A 25379-nucleotide genomic window follows, 5' to 3' on the forward strand; every position below is an offset into this window, starting at 1 on the left:
GAAGCTAGAGTGAGGAAGAGGCTGAGGAAGAGGCTGTGAGGGAGGGGAGTGTGCAGGGCCTGCGAAGCTAGAGTGTGGAAGAGGCTGAGGAAGAGGCTGTGAGGAAGGGGAGGCTGTGCAGTAGGGGGGCGTGCAGTGTTTGGAGCATGGAGCGGCTGCCGGGCCACAGGGAGCAGAAGTCTCTGAGGGAAAGCAGAGTGGAAAGCTTGCAAAGCCAGAGTGAGCAGGAGGTTGTAAGCGAGAGGTGACTGCAGGAACTGCTAAATAACAGTGAGCTGGTGGTGTGGGGGAAGAGAACCTGCATGGGCCTGATAAGCCAGAGTGAGCAGGAGACTGAAGGAGGGATCCATGCAGGGCTGTGAAGGAGAGGAATGCACAGAACATGCTAAGTGACCTACTGCGAGAGCTCCAGGGGGCATATTATCAACAACTAGTGATATTTATCGCTAAATAAGCTTAGCGACAATTTTTATATCGCCGTGCATCGCCGGTATTTTATCGCAGAGATAACGTGCTATTAGCAACGTTTATCTCAAATGCAATAACATTTCCGGCGATAGCGGCTTAATGTGTGAATATCGCTGGAAATCCAGCGATATTCAGGCATTAACGCCAATAGGGTCTTAACTTGAATATCCAACTCCCATTGGATATACATGTTAAGAAGTGGTCTGAGCAGGCGTTAGTTTTCAGCGATATTCGAGCTTAGCGCAAATTTTTTCATTGCTACAACTGCGTTGATAATAGGTGATAGCGACGTTAGCAACTGCTTTCAGTCGCTAACTGGTTGGGTACGCCTACTTTGCATGTCATTAGCGATAAATATCGCTAACATGCAAAGCGGGCCCCAAACCGCTCGCTATCGCCTACAAGCTGTCGCTAACTGCTGTTAGCGACAGCTTGCTAATAGGGCGATGAAATTATCGCCGCTTTGCGGCCGAAAACGGCAGCAAAAGCGGTGATAATTTCATATCACCTGCCTTGGTAATATGCCCCCAGATTACTGCTGAAGACCCCTGCTGGCAAGAAGACAAACTAGAAACAACCATAGGTTCAAAACCCACATTTTATTTAAGCCTTGCAGGTTCTGTGTTATAGAGCAACTATATTATGAGATTTCTGTCAGTCAAGCACGTATGAAAACATTTTCAAAATGTACATTGCCAGTGTATCAAAATCCGGAACAAATACATTTTAATATGAAAAAGGTCTCCTTAAATGAAGAAGGAAGTCATAGAAAAGGAGAAAAGAAGAAAAACAATGATAGAAAAAAAGTTCGGTACCGTACAAGGGATTAGGCAACAGCAATCCTGTCCAGTTTTTCTTTAGAAAAGAGAGTCACCCTACTGGGCTTGGGCCTTCTTAAAGGGTGCCCAACTGACTCTGGAACTCTCCAAGTGCCTGTGTGATCAGGAAGAGGCATGTCTCTTCAGACAGTGACGTGGAAGCTCTCTGAGGGTGTACCTTAGCCCATGCAGCGTGGCCTTGATAGTGTTGAGTTTCACCAGCGCCATCATGGCTGGATTAGGAGTGAGTATACTCGAGTGCCTGGGAGTGTCCATGCTGAGGTGAGCTCAGAAGGCCAGTTGACTCCAGAAGATGATGGTGTCTGATGTTCATCCGTTCCATGCTGTCATCAGCGGCATCATTACTTTGTAGAGAGCTGCGTACTTTGCTCCAGAATAACTTCTGAGCATCAGGTTCTGGAGGCCACGTGATGTAAGTCTTCTTCAGCATCACCTTCCTCATCCGGTGGTAGGCCGACAAGTCTCGCTCCGGAATCTTTTCCAAGAAGACCAAGACCAGGACATCCTTTCGCTGATCCAGGAGCCTGTAACTGGCCAACTGGATTTCTAAGGAACACCACTCACTGCGGAGGTAGCTCCTGCTGATGACACAGATGGTCTTCCTGCTGTTGTAGATGCTGTCCACAATGTTGTCTATGATGTCCCGGCCCAGCTCAAAGTCTCTGTGGTGGAGGCAGAGTCGAAAGGATGAAGGGCTACAGTTCTCTAACTGTGGCACAAGTTCCTGCAGTACCCACCATTCATCGTTAGAGTTGTAGGAGACAAAGGCGTCGTACTTGTAGGTTTCTTTCCCATTCCTACTCCACTTCTCCCGGAACCAGGCTCGGAAGACATAGAAATTGTACTTCATGCACCAGTAACATCGCGTGTAGAGCAGAGGAATGATCATTAGGAGAAGCAGTACTGGCGCCGTCCCAAAGAAGCATTGCTTCCCCAGTTGTGAGTAGCAAACACTCACATCCAAGCTGTAGATGTAACGGGAAGGGTCAACGTCACAGCTTAGGTTATAGAGGTAGACTATCTGAGCCTGGCTGTTGTTCAGCCAGCTTTTGAACCACTGGCTCTTGCAGGTGCAGCTCAGCGGACACTTGCGGAGGTCAAGGTACTCAAGATTCTTTAGCCCCAATATAACGGTCCCATTAACAACCTGGAGGGCATTCTTCATCAGATGCAGGACTCGCAGGGAGGTGAGGTTCCCAAACACCTCCTTTGTGAGGGACTGCAGGCCGATGTTCTCCAGGTCAAGCGTCTGCAGCTGGATCTGGTTCCGGAAGATGCCGACGGGCAGGTTCTGAATGCCGTTGCAAGAGTCCGACAGGTCGAGGAACCTCAACTCCCCCAGGTCGTCAAATACATTGTGAGACACTGTTAGAATCCTATTGTTGGAGAGGTCCAGGTCTTTCAACGACTTTAGGCCTTTGAAGAAATTGGGTGGGATGATCTTAATTCCGTAGGGCTGCTGAGAGTGAATTTTAAGTGACTTCAGTTTCTGCAGGTTCTCAAAGGGTGAGATCTCCTGCTTGCTGGAAATGTATGCGATATTGTTAGCTTTCAGGTCAAGCACCTGCAGAGTTTTCTCCACATAGGAAAACACCTGGCTGTGAAGGAGGGGGGCTTTGATCTGATTCAAATCCAGGTACAAATTGGCTAGGTTCTGCAAACCTCTTAAGGACTCTTTTGTGAAGGAGCAGATTATATTTCCCCCTAGATCTAGGATCTGTAGTTTGTGGAGGTTCATGAATGTGTTGGGGAAGATCACAGCGACCCTGTTATTCCTCAGGAGAAGGTGCTGCAGATTTGTGAGGGATGCAAAACTTTCTTCGTACAAATCTGTTAGCAGGTTGTTGTCCAGCCGGAGAATCTCAAGTTTGGAAAGGCCCTTCAGGGCACCCTTGGACAAATAGGCGATGTTGTTGAACTCCAGGGATAACTGGGTGAGATTGGGTGCGAAGGCGAAGGCATTGTGTCCAACCGTGAGGATCCGATTGTAGCTAAGGGTGAGGTTTTTCAGGTTGGTGAAGCACTGATGGCTCAAAGAGCATCCTTCTAAGTGGTCCAGTAAGTTGTGTTGGACAACAAGACTCTGAAGGTCATTTCCATGCACAAAGTCCAAGCAATGAAGGCTCTTCAGCCGATTTCTAGACAGGTCGAAAGCTTTAATCGCTGGACAGTGTAAAAAAGTCTTATCAGTCAAATTTGTGATATGATTGTTCAGAAGGGACAGTTTTGAAAGTGGGGTGCTGCCCAGGTACTTGCAGAGACTGGACAGGTTGCTGTTGTGCAGCCCCATCCCTGAATAGTCAATGCGGGCTAGGTGCATGTTTGATCGGTTGAGAAAATCGAATATCTGAAACCCCGGGTTGTTGTTCATCAGCAGGTAAGTTAAGTCTGCCAAGTTGAAGGAAGCCAGCTCTCCTGCACCAATGTGGTTCTCAGACAGGTCCAGCCAGCGCACATGGATGAAATAGTCAAGTGGCAAGCCCCGGAGAGCCATGGAAGTGTTACAGAGAAGCAACTGGGACAAAGAAGCGGGCAGGTTGGTCGAGGTGTTGAGGGAAGACAGGTTGTTGCCACAGAGATTGAGAGTCTGCAGTCGGCTCAGGGGGTAGACTGATGTGATCACCTGGCTGAAGTTTTGCAGCGCGTTGGAGGTGAGGTGCAAGACTTCAAGGCTCCTCAGCAGGTGGAAGGTGTCTGGATCCACCTGAGACAGCCGGTTCTTCTCGATCAGAAGGAGGGTGAGGTTCCCGAGCCCCATGAACGCCCCTCTGGAGAGCTTCTCTAGTTCATTATTAGAAATGTTGAGCGTGAGGAGCTCCCCGAGGTTGTCAAAGGCAGCATCCTTGATTTCCTGCAGTCGGTTGCAGTCCAGACGGAGGATTCTCAGCTGTGGCAGGTGTTGGAAGCTTCCCCCAGGGAGGCGGTGGATGAAGTTGTGGGAGATGTTCAGACATTGGGTCTCCTTGGGTAGATCGCCCACTGCACTCCGCACGTCCGTCAGGTACCGCTGGATGCAGTTGTAGTGTTGGGGGTACTCGTAGGACTTGATGCAGTTCCTGAAGCCATACCCAAGTGCCCCAGGGCTGAGGAACCCTGAGTGAAGGAGGAGGCCGAGGAGCAGCATGTCTCAGAGGAAGCTTCAGACCCACAGCTGCATCACAGCATCACAACCACTAGAAGCGGACTCCACCCAGCTGGGCTCTCCTGTTGGGGGAGAAAGAGGAGTCAAGACCAGGTGACAGCAATCAAGAAAGCACTGTTCAGTTCCAAGGATTAGTGAAACCTGTACATGCAAGTAGAGTGGGCTGGCAAAAGACAGAAGTGTGCACGGAAGTGAAAGTTAAATCTTTAGTCTTACAGTTTAAGGTCCACCAGATCAGCGTCCACCCACACACATTTCCAACTTTGTATGTGGGCTGTGCAGCCAAGCATACGCGCAAAGGTGAAAGTGTCTAGAACTATGAAAGTTATCCCCAAGGTTACTCCCATCTCAAAAAGGCATACATTTATGTTACAAAGCCCAATCTACCTTTTTTTTGGTAGACAGAGCTTTGTTTCAAAATGCGTGTTGGATGCATGGGAACGCCTAAGTAACCTCCATCGGTGGATTCATGGGAACGCCTGTGTACCGTCCATGGGTGGATGGATGGGAATGCCTATGTACCGTCCATGGGTGGAAGCATGGGAACACTTGTGTACCATCCATGGGTGGATGCATGGGAACACCTTTGTACCATCCATGGTGGATGCATGGGAATGCCTATGTACCATCCATGGGTGGATGCATGGGAACGCCTGTGTACCGTCCATGGGTGGATGCATGGGAACGCCTGTATACCGTCCATGGGTGGATGGATGGGAACGCCTGTGTACCATCCATGGGTGGATTCATGGGAACGCCTGTGTACCATCCATGGGTGGATGGATGGGAACGCCTATGTACCGTCCATGGGTGGATGCATGGGAACACCTTTGTACCGTCCATGGTGGATGCATGGGAACGCCTATCTACCATCCATGGGTGGAAGCATGGGAACGCCTGTGTACCATCCATGGGTGGATGCATGGGAACACCTTTGTACCGTCCATGGTGGATGCATGGGAACGCCTATCTACCATCCATGGTGGATGCATGGGAACGCCTATGTACCATCCATGGGTGGATTCATGGGAACGCCTGTGTACCGTCCATGGGTGGATGCATGGGAACGCCTGTGTACCATCCATGGGTGGATGGATGGGAACGCCTATGTACCGCCAATGGTGGATGCATGGAAATGCCTATGTACCGTCCATGGGTGGAAGCATGGGAATGCCTGTGTACCATCCATGGGTGGATGCATGGGAACACCTTTGTACCGTCCATGGTGGATGCATGGGAACGCCTGTGTATCATCCATGGGTGGATGGATGGGAATGCCTATGTACCGTCCATGGGTGGATGGATAGGAACGCCTATGTACCGTCCATGGGTAGATGCATGGGAACGCTTGTGTACATCCATGAGTGGATGCATGGGAACGCCTATCTACCATCCATGGTGGATGCATGGGAACGCCTATGTACCGTCCATGGGAGGATGCATGGGAACGCCTGTATACCGTCCATGAATGGATGGATGGGAACGCCTCTGTACCGTCCATGGTGGATTCATGGGAACGCCTATGTACCGTCAATGGTGAATGGATAGGAACGCCTATGTACCGTCCACGGTGGCTGCATGGGAACGCCTATGTACCGTCCATGGTGGATGCATGGGAACGCCTATGTACCGTCCATGGGTGGATGGATGGGAATGTCTATGTACCGTCCACGGTGGCTGCATGGGAACGCCTATGTACCGTCCATGGTGGATGCATGGGAACGCCTATGTACCCTCCATGGGTAGATGGATGGGAACGCCTATGTACCGTTCATGGTGGATGAATGGGAACGCCTGTGTACCATCCATGGGTGGATGCATGGGAACACCTATGTACCATCCATGGTGGATGCATGGGAACGCCTTTGTACCATCCATGGGTGGATTAATGGGAACGCCTATGTACCGTTCATGGTGGATGAATGGGAACGCCTGTGTACCATCCATGGGTGGATGCATGGGAACACCTATGTACCATCCATGGTGGATGCATGGGAACGCCTGTGTACCATCCATGGGTGGATGCATGGGAACACCTATGTACCGTTCATGGTGGATGCATGGGAACGCCTGTGTACCGTCCATGGGTGGATGTATGGGTACGCCTGTGTACTGTCCATGGGTGGATGGAAGGGAACGCCTATGTACCGTCCATGGTGGATGCATGGGAACGCCTATGTACCATCCATGGGCGGATGTATGGGTAAGCCTGTGTACTGTCCATGGGTGGATGGAAGGGAACGCCTATGTACCGTCCATGGTGGATGCATGGGAACGCCTATGTACCATCCATGGGTGGATGCATGGGAACGTCTATTTACCATCCATGGTGGATGCATGGGAATGCCTATGTACCATCCATGGTGGATGCATGAGAACGCCTATGTACCATCCATGGGTGGATGCATGGGAACATCTATGTACCGTCCATGGTGGATTCATGGGAACGCCTATATACCATCCATAGTGGATGCATGGGAACGCCTATGTACTGTCCATGGGTGGATGGATGGGAACGCCTATGTACCATCCATGGGTGGATGCATGGGATCGCCTATGTACCGCCCATGGTGGATGCATGGAAATGCCTATGTACCGTCCATGGGTGGATGCAGGGAACGCCTACGTACCGTCCATGGGTGGATGCATGGGAACGATTATGTACCTTCCATGGGTGGATGCATGGGAACGCCTATGTACCGTCCATGGGTGGATGCATGGGAACACCTATGTACCGTTCAAGGGTGGATGCATGGGAATGCCTGTGTACCATCCATAGGTGGATGGATGGGAATGCCTATGTACCATCCATGGGTGGATGCAGGGGAATGTCTGTGTACCGTCCATGGGAATGCCTATATACCATCCATGGTGGATGCATGGGAATGCCTATGTACCATCAATGGGTGGATGCATGGGAACGCCTATTTACCATCCATGGGTGGATGGATGGGAACGCCTCTGTACCGTCCATGGTGGATTCATGGGAACGCCTATATACCATCCATGGTGGATGCATGGGAACACCTATGTACTGTCCATGGGTGGATGGATGGGAACGCCTATGTACCATCCATGGGTGGATGCATGGGATCGCCTATGTACCGCCCATGGTGGATGCATGGAAATGCCTATGTACCGTCCATGGGTGGATGCAGGGAACGCCTACGTACCGTCCATGGGTGGATGCATGGGAACGATTATGTACCTTCCATGGGTGGATGCATGGGAACGCCTATGTACCGTCCATGGGTGGATGCATGGGAACACCTATGTACCGTACAAGGGTGGATGCATGGGAATGCCTGTGTACCATCCATAGGTGGATGCATGGGAACGCCTATGTACCATCCATGGGTGGATGCAGGGGAATGTCTGTGTACCGTCCATGGGAATGCCTATGTACCATCCATGGGTGGATGCATGGGAACGCCTCTGTACCGTCCATGGTGGATTCATGGGAACGCCTATATACCATCCATGGTGGATGCATGGGAACGCCTATGTACTGTCCATGGGTGGATGGATGGGAACGCCTATGTACCATCCATGGGTGGATGCATGGGATCGCCTATGTACCGCCCATGGTGGATGCATGGAAATGCCTATGTACCGTCCATGGGTGGATGCAGGGAACACCTACGTACCGTCCATGGGTGGATGCATGGGAACGAATATGTACCTTCCATGGGTGGATGCATGGGAAATCCTATGTACCGTCCATATGTGGATGCATGGGAACAGCTATGTACCGTACAAGGGTGGATGCATGGGAATGCCTGTGTACCATCCATAGGTGGATGCATGGGAACGCCTATGTACCATCCATGGGTGGATGCAGGGGAATGTCTGTGTACCGTCTATGGGAACGCCTGTATGCCGTCCATGGTGGATGCATGGGAATGCCTATATACCATCCATGGGTGGATGCATGGGAACGCCTATTTACCATCCATGGGTGGATGGATGGGAACGCCTCTGTACCGTCCATGGTGGATTCATGGGAAAGCCTATGTACCGTTCATGATGGATGCATGGGAACGCCTGTGTACCATCCATGAGTGGATGCATGGGAACGCCTATGTACCGTCCATGGTGGATGCATGGGAACGTCTATGTACAATTCATGGTGGATGCATGGAAACGCCTGTGTACCGTCCATGGGTGGATGCATGGGAACGCCTATGTACCGTCCATCGGTGGATGCATTGGAACGCCTATATGCATGGGAACGCCTATGTACCGTCCATGGTGGATGCATGGGCACGCCTTCAAGGCACACGAGGTAGGCGGTGTCATGTTGCGTCCTAGTTAGCGGTGAACGCTGGCCCTTTTGGGGCCCTGGCTCTTGCAACAACCTCTATCAAAAGGGGACCCCTGAAGACAAATAGGGGGCGGGTGGAGCAGGGAAAACTCAAGCAAACACCACGAATACAATAGTCACCCGTGCAACAGGGTTATATGAGGCCCATAGGAAGGGTCCTAATATGTCAACACCGATGGCTAACCCACCCAGATATTCAAAATTTCAAAAGACCATTTTTTACAAAATATAAATTATTCTTTTTATTTTCATCATATTAAACAGATTTCTTGTATTTGAAACAAATAAGTACGTATATATAAATAAAACATACAAAAACATCTCAAAGATGTGTCACTAGATCAGTCCCACACGCAACGCAATCATAAATATCAGTCATTCTTGCATTCAGTCCTCAACACATACACATTCCTATAATATAACCACACACTCCAGGTGGTAAAACTGCCACTTGATAAGAGAGTGTGACATTCTCGTGCATCCTCCAGGAGGTAAGAGGAAAATGAATCCAGGCACACGAGGAAAAAACGCCAACGCGTGTTTCGGTGTGATGCCCTTGCAGGGGCGACGCCTTCATCAGGGCAGGAGTAGATAGATCGTGTGGGACACACATACACGCACCCAATTCTTTTCAGTAGTTCGGTACAACATCAGACTTCTAGGGTAATGACAATATCAAAGTTCACATCTGGTATCATCAATACATCTGGGGCCATATGTATCAAGCCAAATTCCGATCGCAAACGCCAAAACTCACAGAATTTCGGCGTTTGCGATCGCAATTTTGCCAAATGGTATGTATGAGGCAAATCTGCGTGCAAAATAAGGAATTGCAAAATTTGCGATTCCTTATTTTGAGATTGCATTTAAGGAATCCCAAATTTTGCAATTCCTTAAATGCAATGTAAGAAGCACCAAAAAAGTGCAATTTGGACTTAAGGAATCGCAAATTACCACTAACTTCAAGTTGATGGTAATTTGCGATTTCTTTGAAAAATGCACTTTTATGCATTTTTCAAAGTGCTATGTGACTCACATACATGTATGTGCATCACATCTGCATGCATGCCCATTTCAGGGGTGCAACAGCGTGTCCTTTTGACATCCTGGCACCCATGAAATTGCATTCACAATTTGCGATTCTCTAAAGGGGAATCGCAAATTGAGAATGTCTTTCCATTCATTCCTATGGGCCTCTAGGCCCATAGGGATGAATGGGGAGGTATTCCTTAATTGCGAATCGCAATTAAGGAATATGTAGGATTCGCAAAATTATTTGCTAATCCTACATACATAGGGTTTAGCGATTCTCAAATTGCGATTTGCAAAAAATCGCTATTTGAGAATCGCAAATTGCCATTTTCCTACATATGGCCCCAGGACTCTAATCACGAGGATTGAGGCGCAGCCAGGGGCTCCTCGGGTGAGACCATACTTTGCTGGTCCAACGGATCATTCACGGTCACCATCCAACAAGGATCCACGTTTGCAATTAGGTGCAGGATCCGCCCGAGGGGCATTCCTTTCGGCGTTCCGGAACATATTTCCGAGCAAACCATCGGTGTTGACATATGAGGACCCTTCCTTTGGGCCTCATATAATCCTGTTGGGGGGGGTGCGGACTATTATATTAGTGGCCACGGCTCTTGCACTCTGGGTGACCCCCCCTGTCTGGCCGGCCGGCTCATTTTCCTGGCTGAGCGTGGCATAACTATTGGCTCTGTCCGCCACATATTGCACGCTTTGAAAAGGTGGTGGGCACAGAGCAGGCTATTCGGTTTATGTATTGATAAATTTAATGCAATATTATTTAGCGCAAACTTTACCTGAAGGTGTTGGAGCGCGTTACAAAAGGACCAGGGGGCAAATTATTAAGAACCGGTGTTAAAATTATCGCCGTTTTATCGGCAAGAAACTGCCGATAAAACGGCGATAATGGGCTTGATAATAGGCCCTTGTTAATTCCTATGGAAGCCCATGTTCTGGTGTGAACCTGGGCTTCTATGGGAATTAACAAGGGCGTATTATCAAGCCCATTATCTCCGTTTTATCGGTAAAACAGCAATAATTTTAACACCGGTCCTTGATAATTTGCCCCCAGTTTCATTACATAAAGACTTCAGAGTACATGAGTTACATTAAAGAAACAATCTGAAAAGTTCTAAATTCACAACAGAAGGGTAGTAAGTATAAAAGTTTACGACAGATACCCGTGGTTAGAGTTGCGTATAGACAAGTTGCCAATTAACTCAAGGAAAAGATACTAGCAGGTAATCTCTAAATTCACATAAGACTGTAAGTAAGTACATACGTCAACTACAGAAATGAATGGTTAAAGTATTTGTTGCAAATTTCCCCAGAAAGCAGACAGCTTCTCAGAGAACGCCAGTCGCATTCATGCTCGTAGTTTTCATAAAAATATTACAACTGCTTTACACTACCGCCCATCACTTATAGCATTGGTATCTTGGTCAAAAAGGACTTTAACTTGTGGACTGTGATCTTGTGTCAGCACCCTGATCTGCAGAGACAATCACCACAAGCATACTCCATGTGGACAACCCGGTGGGAACAGCCCTACTCGTGGTATCCAAGGGATGGAGCGTTTCCCACTTGCTTTTCTGTAATGCTGATGCTGTGTGAGAAAGTGCACAAGTGCCAATGGATGACAAGGTCAGGGACCGAAGGAACGCCTCTTTGGGCGTGAGGTGCAGGAGCGTCCTGCCCTTAGCGCGTTGATCGCAGCACGAATTTCGCCATGGTGTGGGCGAATTAATGAGTGGGCGGGGTTCGGACGGCCCCCGGCCGTCCTCCGCGGATATATGATGTTACAACGCGTACTTTTAGCACGCATACCATTACAACTGATTTTTTACAGCGCAGGTCATTTTACAACGGATACCTTTACAACGCAAAACACTACAACGCAGATACTATTACAACGCATACCATTACAACGTAAGTATAGGTAAGTATATAATAATAATATATAATTTTAAAATATAATGTAAATAATTATTTATGTATTATTTAATTTAAATATTTAATTTAATTATTTGTTATATAATTTTTTATTACAATTATTAATTAAATTAATTTCAATTTTATTATTTGTAAATTTATGTTAAAAATGCCCCTCTACCCCAAAACCCAAACCCAGCCCTAAAACCTAAAAATACCCCTGTACCCCAAAACCCAAACCCAACCCTAAAACCTAAAAATACCCCTGTACCCCAAAACCCAAACCCAACCCTAAAACCTAAAAATACCCCTGTACCCCAAAACCCAAACCCAACCCTAAAACCTAAAAATACCCCTGTACCCCAAAACCCAAACCCAGCCCTAAAACCTAAAAATACCCCTGTACCCCAAAACCCAACCCCAACCCTAAAACCTAAAAATACCCCTGTACCCCAAAACCCAAACCCAGCCCTAAAACCTAAAAATACCCCTGTACCCCAAAACCCAAACCCAACCTTAAAACCTAAAAATATCCCTGTACCCCAAAACCCAAACCCAACCCTAAAACCTAGAAATACCCCTGTACCCCAAAACCCAAACCCAGCCCTAAAAACTAAAAATGCCCCTGTACCCCAAAACCCAAACCCAACCCTAAAACATAAAAATACCCCTGTACCCCAAAACCCAACCCTAAAACCTAAAAATACCCCTGTCCCCCAAAACCCAAACCCAACCCTAAAACCTAAATATACCCCTGTACCCCAAAACCCAAACCCAACCCTAAAACCTAAAAATACCCCTGTACCCCAAAACCCAAACCCAGCCCTAAAACCTAAAAATACCCCTGTACCCCATAACAAAATACCACTAATAAATGTTTATAAAAAAAGATAAACTTACCTATAATTATACTTACGTTGTAATGGTATGCGTTGTAATAGTATGTGCGTTGTAGTGTAATGCGTTGTAAAGGTATCCGTTGTAAAATGACCTGCGTTGTAATAGTATGCGTTGTAATGGTATGCGTTGTAAAAAATCCCTGGTAACAGTTACATACCGTCCTCCGCACATGCCCACTGTGGCATGGAACGGGTTAAGAGGGGTCCTGCTCCCTAAAGGCATGTTTATAGCCAGCAAGTGGCTGGTCGGTTAAGGGGTCCTAATCAAATTGGGCAGTACACCTGTAAGAGCAATCACTTTTTTAATCCAGACGGGTCGGTTCACGAGGCATTTAGCTCTGGAGGAAGTCAGTGGGATCTCCTTGGGGGGTTTTATAAAGTCGAACGAAACAAATGTAACAGTTGGCTCGGAGAGCCCTGACTACCCGAGCCTCGTGCGTCTGTACTGAGGCTCGCAGAGCGACCCCTGGCGGCTCACGCCCTGAGGTGCGCAGAGCGACCCCTGGCGGCTCACGCCCGAGCACCAGTCCGGAAGTTGTTATTTTGTTTTGGGGGAAACAGACTCTCGCAGATGAAGGACAATCTTAAGAACTCTGGCTTGCCTGATTGTGAAAGTACACAGCCACAATGTATTTAATGTACAACTATCGGCCAAAAGCACACTTTTGGCGCGAGCGGGGGACAAACTGTGCCATTCGCCTGGGGCCCAGGGCGGGGGCTCCAAGGCAAAGGGATGAGCACTGGGTGCGAGCCAGCTAGGGGCCGAACTGCTCGAGCGGATACCTTGTGCAGCATGTGCCCACAGGACTAACATGGCGATAAAGGTGTAGGGCCCGATTCACAGAACTAACTGAAGACAAAATCCTAAACTTACCACTTTTGGTATTCACAAAAGAAATTTAGTAGTAGTAAAGTTAGGATTTTGTCTTAAGTTTGACTTAAGACAGACTTAAAACAAACTTTGGACAAACTTAAGACAAACTTAGGACAGACTTAAGACAGACTTAAGACAGACATTAGACAAACGTAGGACAGCCTTAAGACAAAATCCTAACTTTACTACTACTAAATGCCTTCTGTGAATACAAAAAGTAGTAAGTTTAGGATTTTGTCTTAAGTAAGTTCTGTGAATCGGGCCCATAGTTTTCTGGAGTTTGAGACTGTAATGTAATTCAAAGAAACTCAGGATAGAGCTTGCTCAATCTCATCAGTACAGAATGGAAGCCTTTTCAATATTCTTACCAGGTAGCCATGGCTGTTGCTTATTTACCTTATGCAACGACCAACCAGTGACAAAGCCAATGGTCCTGGCTGGCGATAGGCCCAATGTTACTGGTTGATTAAATAGAAGAATTCAATGAGAGAAGAGGCAGAACTATCCGGCGCGCTTTGCCACGCGCAGAATCCAGCGTAAATGTTTTAATCCAATGCCAAAGAGAGCCTCGAGGTTCTGGCCAGAATCAACAGGCCACTGGGGGGCTCGACAATCCTTTCAGGCGATCAGATGGCACATTTGACAATGGTGCAGGATAATGTTCCTTTAAGGTCCACCTTGGGACAGTCGAACGGGTACGACTTGTACAATAAATGAGCATGTCTTTCAATCGATACTTTGTTTCAGTTATAAGGGATGATTGGCCCAGTGCTGACTATTATTCTTTGCCGTGAACTGGGTCATGTCCGGCTGGCTTGAGCTGGGTGGGGTGAGTTGCCTGGCAGCCGGTATGTAGCACTGACAGTTCGGGCAGCTCGGGGGGCAGGGCGAGGTTGGTCTGCTTGCAGGGACAGGCGATTTCTTCGAGGCTTAGCTTTGCATGCTACCCTACGGCTGGGTGAACTGACCAGGGTGTGGCAGTGGCATTTGTGGCAGGCATGCTCAGAACGCCCCATGCCACCCCATAAACGTAACCTGGTTTAGTAATCAGGCCTGCGAGTGGCTGCGCGACTCTCTGCTACTGCGGATGGGTAGTTGGTTGGCACTCCTTTCTTCAGGTGTGTTGCAAGCCCGCATATTTGTGGTTCCGCCATCCCAGGCCAAAATAATTATTAGCAGCTGGCCTGACTTGAAGGGCTGATAAGTGGAAAGACCGGTTTCAGACCTTTATTTAATTTAAAGCAATAGCATTGTTGAGTGATATGGTAGAGCGCCGAACTTAACTCCTTTTCTCGTACAGGCAAAAGGACTGCAGAGTGTGATAGTAAAGTGGAGCTGAACCTATTTGGTGTTTCAATTCTGTTAAATCCATGGGGGTCTTACGAGGTGTGTGAAACTGGGGCTTAGGAAACGGAGATGGAGCCCGGGTAGAGTAGTTGTAAGTAGGTCCACAGCAGCCACTAGTCCACCCCTAGCACTGGTATTACATTCACCCTAATTTGATTACGAGGGTATTTAAAAGCCATTTGTAATTTCCTCAAATGTGTCAATAAACTCCTGGTGGGGCATCACTGGCCCCTCTCAGAGAACATCGAGCAGGAATCCTCTGGGTTCGTTTGATGGAAGGAGAACATTATAGCTCGACAGTCCAATACAAGAGACAGTTTATACAGTGGATGTATTGACCACATGTATTTCAGGGTGCCCTTATGTCAAATGAAGGTACAAGGGGAAGAGAGAACAAAAAACACCCCAAAAAATCAGACAATTACCTAGGATGGCACAGTTTAGTCAAGCAGGGTATAGGGGCATCTGTTACTTAAGGCCATCGCACCAGAGGCACCTCCATGCAAAATGTTTCCAGTTCAGCAGCAGGGGGAAGCAGATTTTGGGCCAGGTTATCATAGCTCATTTTGCCTCTGCAGGTTTGATGTGTCTTTTTTTGTTCATTATGACAGAGTAGAGCCCTTCCCACGTTGCAGACTGCCTGATGCCCCGCCTCAGAGACATTTGGAGGCACGGCCATGGTACAATTTGTGCTTATTTAGGTTTTCATGACCGAGGCGGACTGTTGTATCTTTCCAGGGGGAAGAGATAGAAGTTAGGTACCTAATTGCTGACAACAAGACACTTTAAGGCGGGCGGCGAAAAACTTCAAGTTGCAAACATATTCCTCCAATTAATGCCAGCAGCTGCTCACATTACTCGCAGTTAATAGCCTGGGAAGACTGGGTGCAGAGTACAGATTGAACTGAACATACAAATGTCCTTTAAGATCAGAGGGACAAATGGCAATTACATGAGGGCTGTATAGAAAAATAATAAATGTGGGTCTAGGGAAACTCAAAACTCTGTGTTCAAAAGATGTCGTGCCCACTACTTGATACGCTTGGACCCATCACTCTGTGATATGGAATCCCATCAGTTACACTATCTGGACCGCCCTGTTTATCATCATTTGGGCCAGTCTCAGCAAGTGGTATGTCCACAACGTACAATCAGTACACTCAGATACAGGTAACTGAAAAGCAGTGCACAAAAGATAAGTGAAAGTGAGTGGTTAAAAATGGATAGTGGGTGCAAAAATGACTTTAATGGAGAGCAAACCACTTCCAAGATTAAAAACGTGGAGTGCAAAATAACAATATTTCAAACAAATATCTACTGCCTGTTATATAAAGGTCGACATGTTTCTGCAGTTGCAGATACTGTGTGTATCACCTGCTTCTTCAGGACCAAAGTTAAATTTTGCTACTGCCATCCCCGTACAGCGCAGATGCCTGACTGGGGTATCGACGGATAGAGCGGTGCCCCTATTTCCTGAGCTGTGGCCAGGCGAGGAGCGGCGCCGGTCTCTCAAACTCTAGCTTCTACTAAACAGGAGCATTGAGCAGGCCTGACCAGGGGATATCCTGAATGTTTGTTTGATTTCTTTAATACGCACACTCACTTTTTTGAAGCAGTAGCAAAATTTAACTTTGGTCCTGAAGAAGCAGGTGATACACACAGTATCCGCAACTGCAGAAACATGTCGACCTTTATAAAACAGGCAGTAGATATTTGTTTGAACTACTGTTATTTTGCACTCCACGTTTTTAATCTTGGAAGTGGTTTGCTCTCCATTAAAGTCATTTTTGCACCCACTATCCATTTTTAACCCCTCACTTTCACTTATCTTTTGTGCACTGCTTTTCAGTTACCTGTATCTGAGTGTACTGATTGTACGTTGTGGACATACCACTTGCTGAGACTGGCCCAAATGATGATAAACAGGGCGGTCCAGATAGTGTAACTGATGGGATTCCATATCACAGAGTGATGGGTCCAAGCGTATCAAGTAGTGGACACAACATCTTTTGAACACAGAGTTTTGAGTTTCCCTAGACCCACAGTTATTATTTTTCTATACAGTGTCTTGCTAAGGGGCTATAACTGTAATTGGGTCTCTAAATATTTCCCTTGGACCCTACTCTCTCCGTATGTGTTGTAATTACATGAGGGCACCATTGCTTCATGTCACATACTTCTAAGCACACCTATGATTGAGCAGTCACACATCATAGTAATAATAAAAATAATACTGAAACGTATAAAGCGCAAACAGCTACCTCAATCAGAGGTGTCCCGGCGCGCCTCCAGCAGGCATTTCGCGCACAGAAGTCCGAGCACTGCTCCCAAGCCTAGTCGGGCCTAAAGAGCCAGGTCTTCGGCGCTTTTCTGAAGCAGGTCTCTGAAGCAGCTTGGTGGAGATTTCACATTTTGGCCGTCCTCACTGCAAACGATCTACCGCCCAGATGGGCTTTCGCAAAGCGGGGGTGAAAAGCAGATTTTGTGAGTTTGACCTTAGAGACCGATTTTGCTAATAGCAACGTAGCCTCTGTTTAAGGTATCCGGGACACTTTCCCTTTAGGGCCCGGTAGGCCAGAATCATGGCCTTGAATTTGATTATCGTGGATACTGGGAACCAGTGAAGTTTGAATGGGATAGTCACCAACGAAGAATAGGCTATTGGGTCTGCCTTGTCATGACATCGACACACACTTCATACAAACTGGAGTCTATATAAAGTGTAAATGCTGAAAACGCGGTCTTTGGTACCTTTGGCCTGGAATAAGCCCTTCATCGAGCTGCAATGCACCATGTTGTTGCCAGGTGCCTTTGAGTGACAGTCAAGTGCAGGAAGGGAGCGGTAGCAAGTGACGCGGTTACTTGCAGTGAGGCAGAGGGGTCCCAGCGGACCCACAAAAAGGTGGGCTGCGTCAAAACATGAAACAGAGTCTTAGATCCCGTCATTGGAATAATAATACGCAAGACTGGCGACCCGCGGGTACTGGACTGTGGCACGATTAGTCAATAGAGTTGTGTCGATAACGGGCGAGGTGCAACTTAGTGGTCAGTTAACGGGAATGTGCTCTCAGCAAGCCAGTGGGTACCAGATTACGTTTAACTTAGAGACTGCTGACCCATGGCTGGTATGCCAGGTGGAGTAGGAGTGGTTGCGCTGGAAAGAGGGCAGGGGTCTTAGGGGCAGTGAACACAAAGTGTACTAAAGCAGATAATACCGCCATACTTATGAGGGGGCAATCAATGTCTGTGCGCTCAGTTAGACAGGGTTTTCTCCAGCAATAAGCTGCCTTGCGGTCTGCATTCCGGCAATGGCGGTATCAGAATAAGGGCGCCGGGCAAACGACGCCAAAGGGGAGGGGGGGGGGGGGTGCATCAGTTGGTTGCTCAGCATCCATCAAAAGTCCGCAGCTAGACTGGAGGTTGGATCATGAACATCCTGTTTGGACTCCCAGAAGCTTTTCCATCCCTTGTCTGCATTCTTATACATTAGCAGATGTTGGGCACTGGGCCACTCACGCTAGGGTGGGAACGGCAGCAGGGTGACCCGGCATCTATGGAACGCAGTCAGACGGTGACAGGGTAAGCAGAACTACTTTCTCTGCAGCTAGATCTTAAACATCAAAGCCCCACTCATAGACAGGGTCACCTGCTCGACCCCGTATTTGGTAACTGGAACGGAGTAAAAGTGCTTCCTCCAATTCCCGTTCCCTGGTCTGACCATTTTATAATTCCCCTACATATACTAGCGACCGAGACTGAAGTCAAGAATGAAAACTTGCAGACCTATCAATGTCGCAAGTGGAAAAATTTTAACCCTAACACGTTTGCCGACAAGCTTGAATCGGCTGGACCCCCTAAAGGCTCCGACTGTGAGACCGCCTACACTTGCCTAAAAAATGTTATTCTTACTGCCCTTGATGAGACCGCTCCCATCCGGAGATCAGTGACCAACAAGAAACTGAGAAAACCATCCCCATGGTTTACATCTGAACTTCAAGATGCTAAAACCGCTTGTAAAAGACTGGAACGCGATTGGCGTGTCAATTTCTGCCCCACTGCAAAAGACCACTATAAGAAAGAGCAAGCGAGATATTATAAACTGATCCGCTCCGCTAAAGCTCTACACTATAAGACCCGTATTGGTGAAGCAGAAAACTCCTCTAAGGAGCTTTTTAAAATTTTTAAAGAAATCTCGGTAGTCACCAACGAGAGCAATGCCCACAATGACTCGGTTGCGAAATGCAATGATATTGCCAAATACTTTGCCAACAAAATCACTACCATTTACTCTAATTTCTCCACCGACCTGCCATCAGGCTCTGACTTCACTGAAAATCTGGAGCTCATCCATGTTAAAAAATGCCTGACCAGCTTCTCTGTTCCTCACACTACTACTTTAACTAGTATCTGTAAGAACATTAAGTCTGGTTCTCCCCGGGACCCTGCCCCCCCCAAGATACTTGCAGCCAGTCTGGAGGTCCTTGAGCGTTACTTCAGGCACATCCTCCAACTCTCCTTTTCCACGGCTACCCTCCCTATGGAATGGAAAAAAGCCATTGTGCTGCCTATAAAGAAAAAACCTAACATCAGTCAGGATACTCTGGAAAACCTTCGGCCCATCTTGCTGCTACCTTATTTGGCGAAGGTGGCTGAGAAAATAGCTAACAGCCAACTCATGGCCCATCTAGAATCTAACGGTGCATTCCACAGCTCCCAATCAGGGTTCAGGTCAGGTTATTCTACCGAAACCGCCCTGCTGAGAGCGACCGAAACCCTACGGGCAGGTGTAGATGAAGGACAGACTATGGCACTTATAATGCTGGACCTTAGTGCGGCGTTCGACACTGTAGCACACTCCATCTTGCTACAGTGTCTGAACAAAGCCGGGGTCATCCAGGAAGCATTGGGCTGGCTGAAGGCTTTCCTCACCAATCGCTGCTTCCAGGTTCAGAGAGGCGCTTTTCTCTCTGACAGCATTGCCTTGGAACAGGGGGTACCTCAGGGCTCTGCCCTGAGCCCTACCCTGTTCAACCTGTATATGGCCCCTTTGGCTGAAGTGGTTCAATCGTTCGGCATTAAATTAGTTTCATATGCCGACGATACTCAACTTCTCATCTCCCTATCCCAAGCCCCCTCTGTTTCTGCAAATAACTTTAAATCTTGCATGCAGGCTCTGGCAGGTTGGATGACCCAACACTGCCTGAAGCTCAATGGCTCGAAAACAGAGGTTCTGGTTATGGGAGGCAGGGATACGAGTTGGACCAAGGAGTGGTGGCCTTCGTGTCTGGGGCCGCTACCCACCCCCTGTGAAGCAGCCAAGAATCTGGGGATTTGGGTTGACCCCAAACTCTCCTATGACTGTCACGTGAACAGGGTGGTCGGTAAATGCTATGGGGTCATGAAGACCCTGAACCGTACCCTTGATCTCCTTCCTCTTGAAGCGAGGCGCACTATGACACAGGCTCTAGTGACTTCTAGAATAGATGATGGGAATGTGCTTCTGCTTGGAACATCGCAAAATAACATCAGGAGACTTCAAGTCCTCCAGAACACAGCAGCATGTCTAGTCCTTAGACTTCCCAAGAGAGCTCCATCCAAACCTGCTCTAGATACCCTCCACTGGCTACCCATAAAAAAAGAGTTCTCTTTAAAGCACTCTTAATGTGCCATAGGATCATCTCCCAAAAAGCTCCTCCCTATATGAATGACTTAGCTATTCCCTATGAGCCCAATAGAACTCTCCGCTCTGGGGGAACTGGCTTGCTCACAGAACCCCGTATCAGGAAGGCCAGAATGGGTGGCCGTTCATTTCGGGTTATGGCCGCCAGGGAATGGAACGCTCTCCCTATGGAGATCAGACTAGCGGACTCGGAGACCGCCTTCAGGAAAAGCTTAAAAACCCACCTGTTTTCCCTGTAACACCCTACTCTGGTCTTGACTTCTTTCCACAGCGCGGGGACACGCCGTGATGGCGTCACCAGGCGCTTTATAAACTCCTTTGTTGTTGTTGTTGTAAGGCTGACATGAAATGCAGCAGAATACCTGGATGATGAGTGTGGGTAAAGGGTTCCCGCTATTAACTGCAGCCAGGCGGGTGCATTAATGTCACCCAGAAAGTATGCGGTGGTCCCAATAGTGTTGAGAAATATGGGTTTGGAGCACATATGATGACAATCACCAGTACACATCTTGCATTCTCAGTTAAAAAGCATTGGCACCTGTTGAGCACTTGCTGGGGCCACCATTAATGGGTTCACCATAGTTTATCAATAAAAAGGTCCGTGCAAATGTCTGGTCAAATTCAGCACAGTAAGTGCGCGCTGGAATCAAGGGCATGTTACAGGTCGCATCAGCTAAATATTTACCCGCCCATAGCCATGGTAGCTAGGCGGTGTGGGAGTTTTCATTTAACAAGTGTGCTGCGGTTCCAAACGTTGGGGAATCAGTGGGTATAGCACAAAAAGATACAAGGTAGTAAAAAACAATTGGCATTCAAGTAGAGTACAGTTTTTCCCAACTTCCGGGGAGGTCATCGAGCATGCCTACGGATGGGTAAATAAAGCTGTGGTTCAAACAGAGAACAGTAGATCCCAATTTAAGTGGCGGCCATCGAACCTGCTTACAGAATGGGAATTTAGCCATGTACAAGCCCACCAAGCAGGAGGGCTTAGTTCAACTCCAATTCAAAGGCAAATAAAATAAGGGCTTGGTAAATTAGGCCTGGTTTCTTTAGTGCAAACATCACAAGGTTCCCCGGATAGGGACGGGGAACACCTGCAGAGGTAGATGGTGTTGGAGAGAAAGATCTGCTTCTTATAGTTACCCCCACTTTTTGCTGATGTTTCACTGTTTTCGACTTAGACTGACTGAGATCCTGCTATCCAGGACCCCAGCCCAGCTGCTTTCTCCTCTAAATTGATTGAATGTGCTTTAGGTACACTCTAGATTGGATTCTGGGGTACCCTTATGAGTCCCTAGTATATGGTACCTTAGGTACCAAGGGCATAGGTACCCCAGAGGCCTCCCTGGGGCTGCAGCATGTATTATGCCACCCCTGAGAGACCACTCAAACTGACACCAGAGGTATGCTACTGCAACCTGTGTAAGGTGGTGCATGCACCCCTTACTGAGATATAGGTTCACTATATCTCACTATCCCACTGACACAAAGAATGTGCAGCTTCCGGAAGCGCAGCGGACAGGCGCAGCGGGCGCGCCGGCGGTGCGCCGAAGGCGCGCCAAAGGCAAGCCCGTCTGCGCCCGTCCGCGACCAGACGGGACCAGGGGCCACAGCCCCTGCCCCTAACGCCCCCCAGTCTAAGACCTACAGTTCGGCGGCCATCCAGAATATAAGGAACACCCCAGCTGCACTATGTCCACACGCCTATCTCCCAGCTGACCTCCCCACTCGATGCCCCGGCTGTGAACACTCCTTTGTTAATTCTGTGTCGCCAGCCACGGCACAGGAATTTCATATGTACATGCTTAATTGCCGATCTCTACCGCGGCACAGCACCCAAATTGCCTTGCTGTTAGAGGAGTACAACCCAGATGCCATCTTTCTGACGGAGACTTGGCTCACGTCTCATTCAGAGCCAGATATAGTCTCTGCCTTACCCCCCGGGTTCCAAATTCACAGACTAGACCGGATTAAGGGGAGAGGTGGAGGCCTGGCTATCATCTTAAAAGAAAAGTACTGTTGTCGCACCACTACCGAAGCTATTGCTGAGTGCGAAAGCCTAGCATTCAGCATAGACCTTACGGCGAATCTCTCCGTTACTGGCACTCTGATTTACCGGCCCCCAGAACCAGCTAAGCTGTTTCACAAATCCTTACCAGATATATTAGCCAATCGAATTTTAACCTCCGCCAACTACACGGTTCTAGGAGATCTTAATTTCCATTTTAACTCCCCCACAGATCCTATTGCCAGGGAATTAATCGACGATCTTGCAGCCCTACAACTGACCCAGCTGGTCACAGCCCCCACCCACGAAAAGGGTAATCTCTTAGACCCAATATTCAGCAACTGCACTGAGCTAATAGTGGGGCAACCTATTCGTCTTCCCTGGTCGGACCACTTCTTGGTCCCTTTTTCCTGGCTCACCGATAAGTCTTTCTTATCCAACCCTCAACCCATAACCAAGCGTAACTGGAAAAAACTCTCTATAGAGCAATGGACTACCAACCTAGAACGCTCCTCCCCACCTTTCTGCACAGACCCCAACTAAGCAAATAAAAATTATGAGAGTTGGGTCAGGGACTCGCTAGACACTATCCTTCCTCTACGGAAATCTATTCCAAAGAAGACACACAAAACTGCACCCTGGTTCTCAGATACCCTGAGAGACCAAAAGCGCCCCTGCAGGAAAAAAGAGAGAGCCTGGCGACTTGATTTCCACCCTGACAAAAAATCCCAATATAAAGAGGCAATCAAAACCTATAGAAGCGGGATTAGGACGGCACAGGCCTCCTACTTTGCAGACAAAATTATGGCAGCCAACTCAAAACCGAAGGAGATTTTCAACATAGTAAAAAACTGCATCAAAGTGAATACTGCCCCCCCTTTGACAAAAACGCCGGAACAGTGTAACGAGTTAGCAGATTTTTTTCATAACAAAGTCTCTCAAATATACTCCGCTTTTCCGATAGCAGCCAGCAACTCAGGAACATCCAATCATACTCCTGTGAGCACTTCCCCCCTTCAGACCAGCCCACTCTGGAACGATTCCCTCTATTAGACCTGAACATCCTTGATAAACTGGCACGGCAAGTCAAATCTGGCTCCCCCCGCGATCCGGCTCCTCCGGAGGTACTACTCCAGGCAAGCCAAGCCACACTTCCCGTGGTACTAGACCTACTTAACTCCTCCATCTCCTCCTGTACTGTACCCACTGGATGGAAGAGAGCCATGGTTCGGGCATTGCTAAAAAACACCACTCTCAACCCAGAAGACCACTCCAGCTACCGCCCAATCTCATTACTTCCCTGGGTAAGTAAGGTGCTGGAGAAGTACATAAATACCCAGCTAGTACAATTTCTGGAAAATAATCTGCTCCTGGACCCAACCCAGACAGGCTTTAGGCCCATGCACGGCACTGAAACTGCCCTGCTTGCAATAACCGAAGAGTCACGAAAGATATTAGATCAGGGAGGATCAGTGGCAGTGATCCTCCTTGATCTAAGCGCGGCCTTCGACACGGTCAGCTATACCACCTTGCTGAATCGCCTATGCAACATCGGCGTCACAGGCGATGCTCTAAGATGGTTTGAATCTTTCCTTAACAACAGATCTTTCCAGATCTTTGATGGGGACACAGTATCAGCCAGTAAATCTCTGAACTGTGGAGTACCGCAGGGCTCCTCATTGAGCCCTGCGCTGTTCAATGTCTATATGAGACCACTGGCCGGGATCGTCGAACCATACGGTATAAAAATTGTATCATATGCCGACGATACCCAGCTAGTGGTCTCATTGGCTCAAGAGGGTACCAGACATATGTCAGCAGGCCTGATGAAATGCCTTGAGGACGTTAAGGAGTGGATGACAGGCTCCTCCTTAAAACTTAACGGAGACAAAACTGAGCTCATGCTCTTGGGCTCAGTATCTCCAATGTCTTTCACCCCCCTCTGGCCCCCATGCCTGGGTACCCCCCCCAGCTCCCAAGGACAGCGTAAAAAGCCTGGGAGTTTGGCTTGACAAAAACCTCTCCTTCTCCACTCAGGCCACCAAACTATCTGCCACATGCTTTGGCCTACTAAGAACACTAAGGAAAGTTCTCCCCCTCTTACCAATGGAAGCCAAACAAGTGGCAATACAGGGCTTGATTCTATCCCGGCTAGACTCGAACAACGCCCTGTATGTTGGAGCTCCAGAGATGACCCTGCGAAAGTTACAGGTGGTGCAGAACTGTGCGGCCCGCACCCTGTCACAGATCCCACGGACCCAGTCAGCAAAACCCGCACTGAACAGCCTACACTGGCTTCCAGTAAGACAGAGAGTGGCATTCAAGGCACTATGCATTGCCCACCGAGCTTTCTGGAAGTCGGGCCCAGCTATCACAGACAAATTAGTCACGCAAAAACCTTAGATCTACGGAGGCCTTCCTGGCAGTGGTACCCAGAATCAGGAGAGCTAGGTCCGGAGGTAGGATGTTCTCCTTAAACGCATCTAGGATGTGGAACTCACTCCCCCTACAGCTCCGGACTAATTCAAACCTACTCTCCTTCCGTAAACAATTGAAAACCTACCTGTTTGCGAGGTCCACCGAACTTTAAAACCCATCCGTCATACTCAGTTCTGTCTTATGCCTCAGCGCTTGGACGCCCTTGGGCAGCAACCGCGCTTTATAAATGACAATACAATACAATACAATACAATATCTCCCTTATATCACTACACATATAAACCTATGGCAGGCCTTATCAATCCTGAAGGCAGGGTGCTGGGTTTTATGTGAGAGGGTGCCCAGGCATGAGCAGAGCCCCTGTGCAGCCTTTCGGAATCTATCCTCCGGGGTTGTTG

At 48.3% G+C, this 25379-nt stretch overlaps 1 protein-coding gene across 2 annotated transcripts in view; it reads right to left on the bottom strand.

Annotated features, from left to right (window-relative positions):
* Positions 1-1171: 1171 nt before the first annotated feature.
* The window catches only part of LOC147706572 (uncharacterized), a 30702-nt gene continuing 6494 nt past the window's right edge, over positions 1172-25379 (bottom strand). For both annotated transcript variants that reach the window (XM_086933053.1, XM_086933051.1), the window contains exon 2: positions 1172-4511. In XM_086933053.1, the coding sequence (XP_086789179.1) occupies positions 1525-4431 (2907 nt within the window). In that variant the 5' untranslated portion in view covers positions 4432-4511 and the 3' untranslated portion in view covers positions 1172-1524. The remainder of the gene's footprint in view (positions 4512-25379) is intronic.

Source organism: Lissotriton vulgaris, chromosome 7 (genome assembly GCF_964263255.1).
Source record: "Lissotriton vulgaris chromosome 7, aLisVul1.2, whole genome shotgun sequence".
Taxonomy (NCBI): Eukaryota; Metazoa; Chordata; class Amphibia; order Caudata; family Salamandridae; genus Lissotriton; species Lissotriton vulgaris.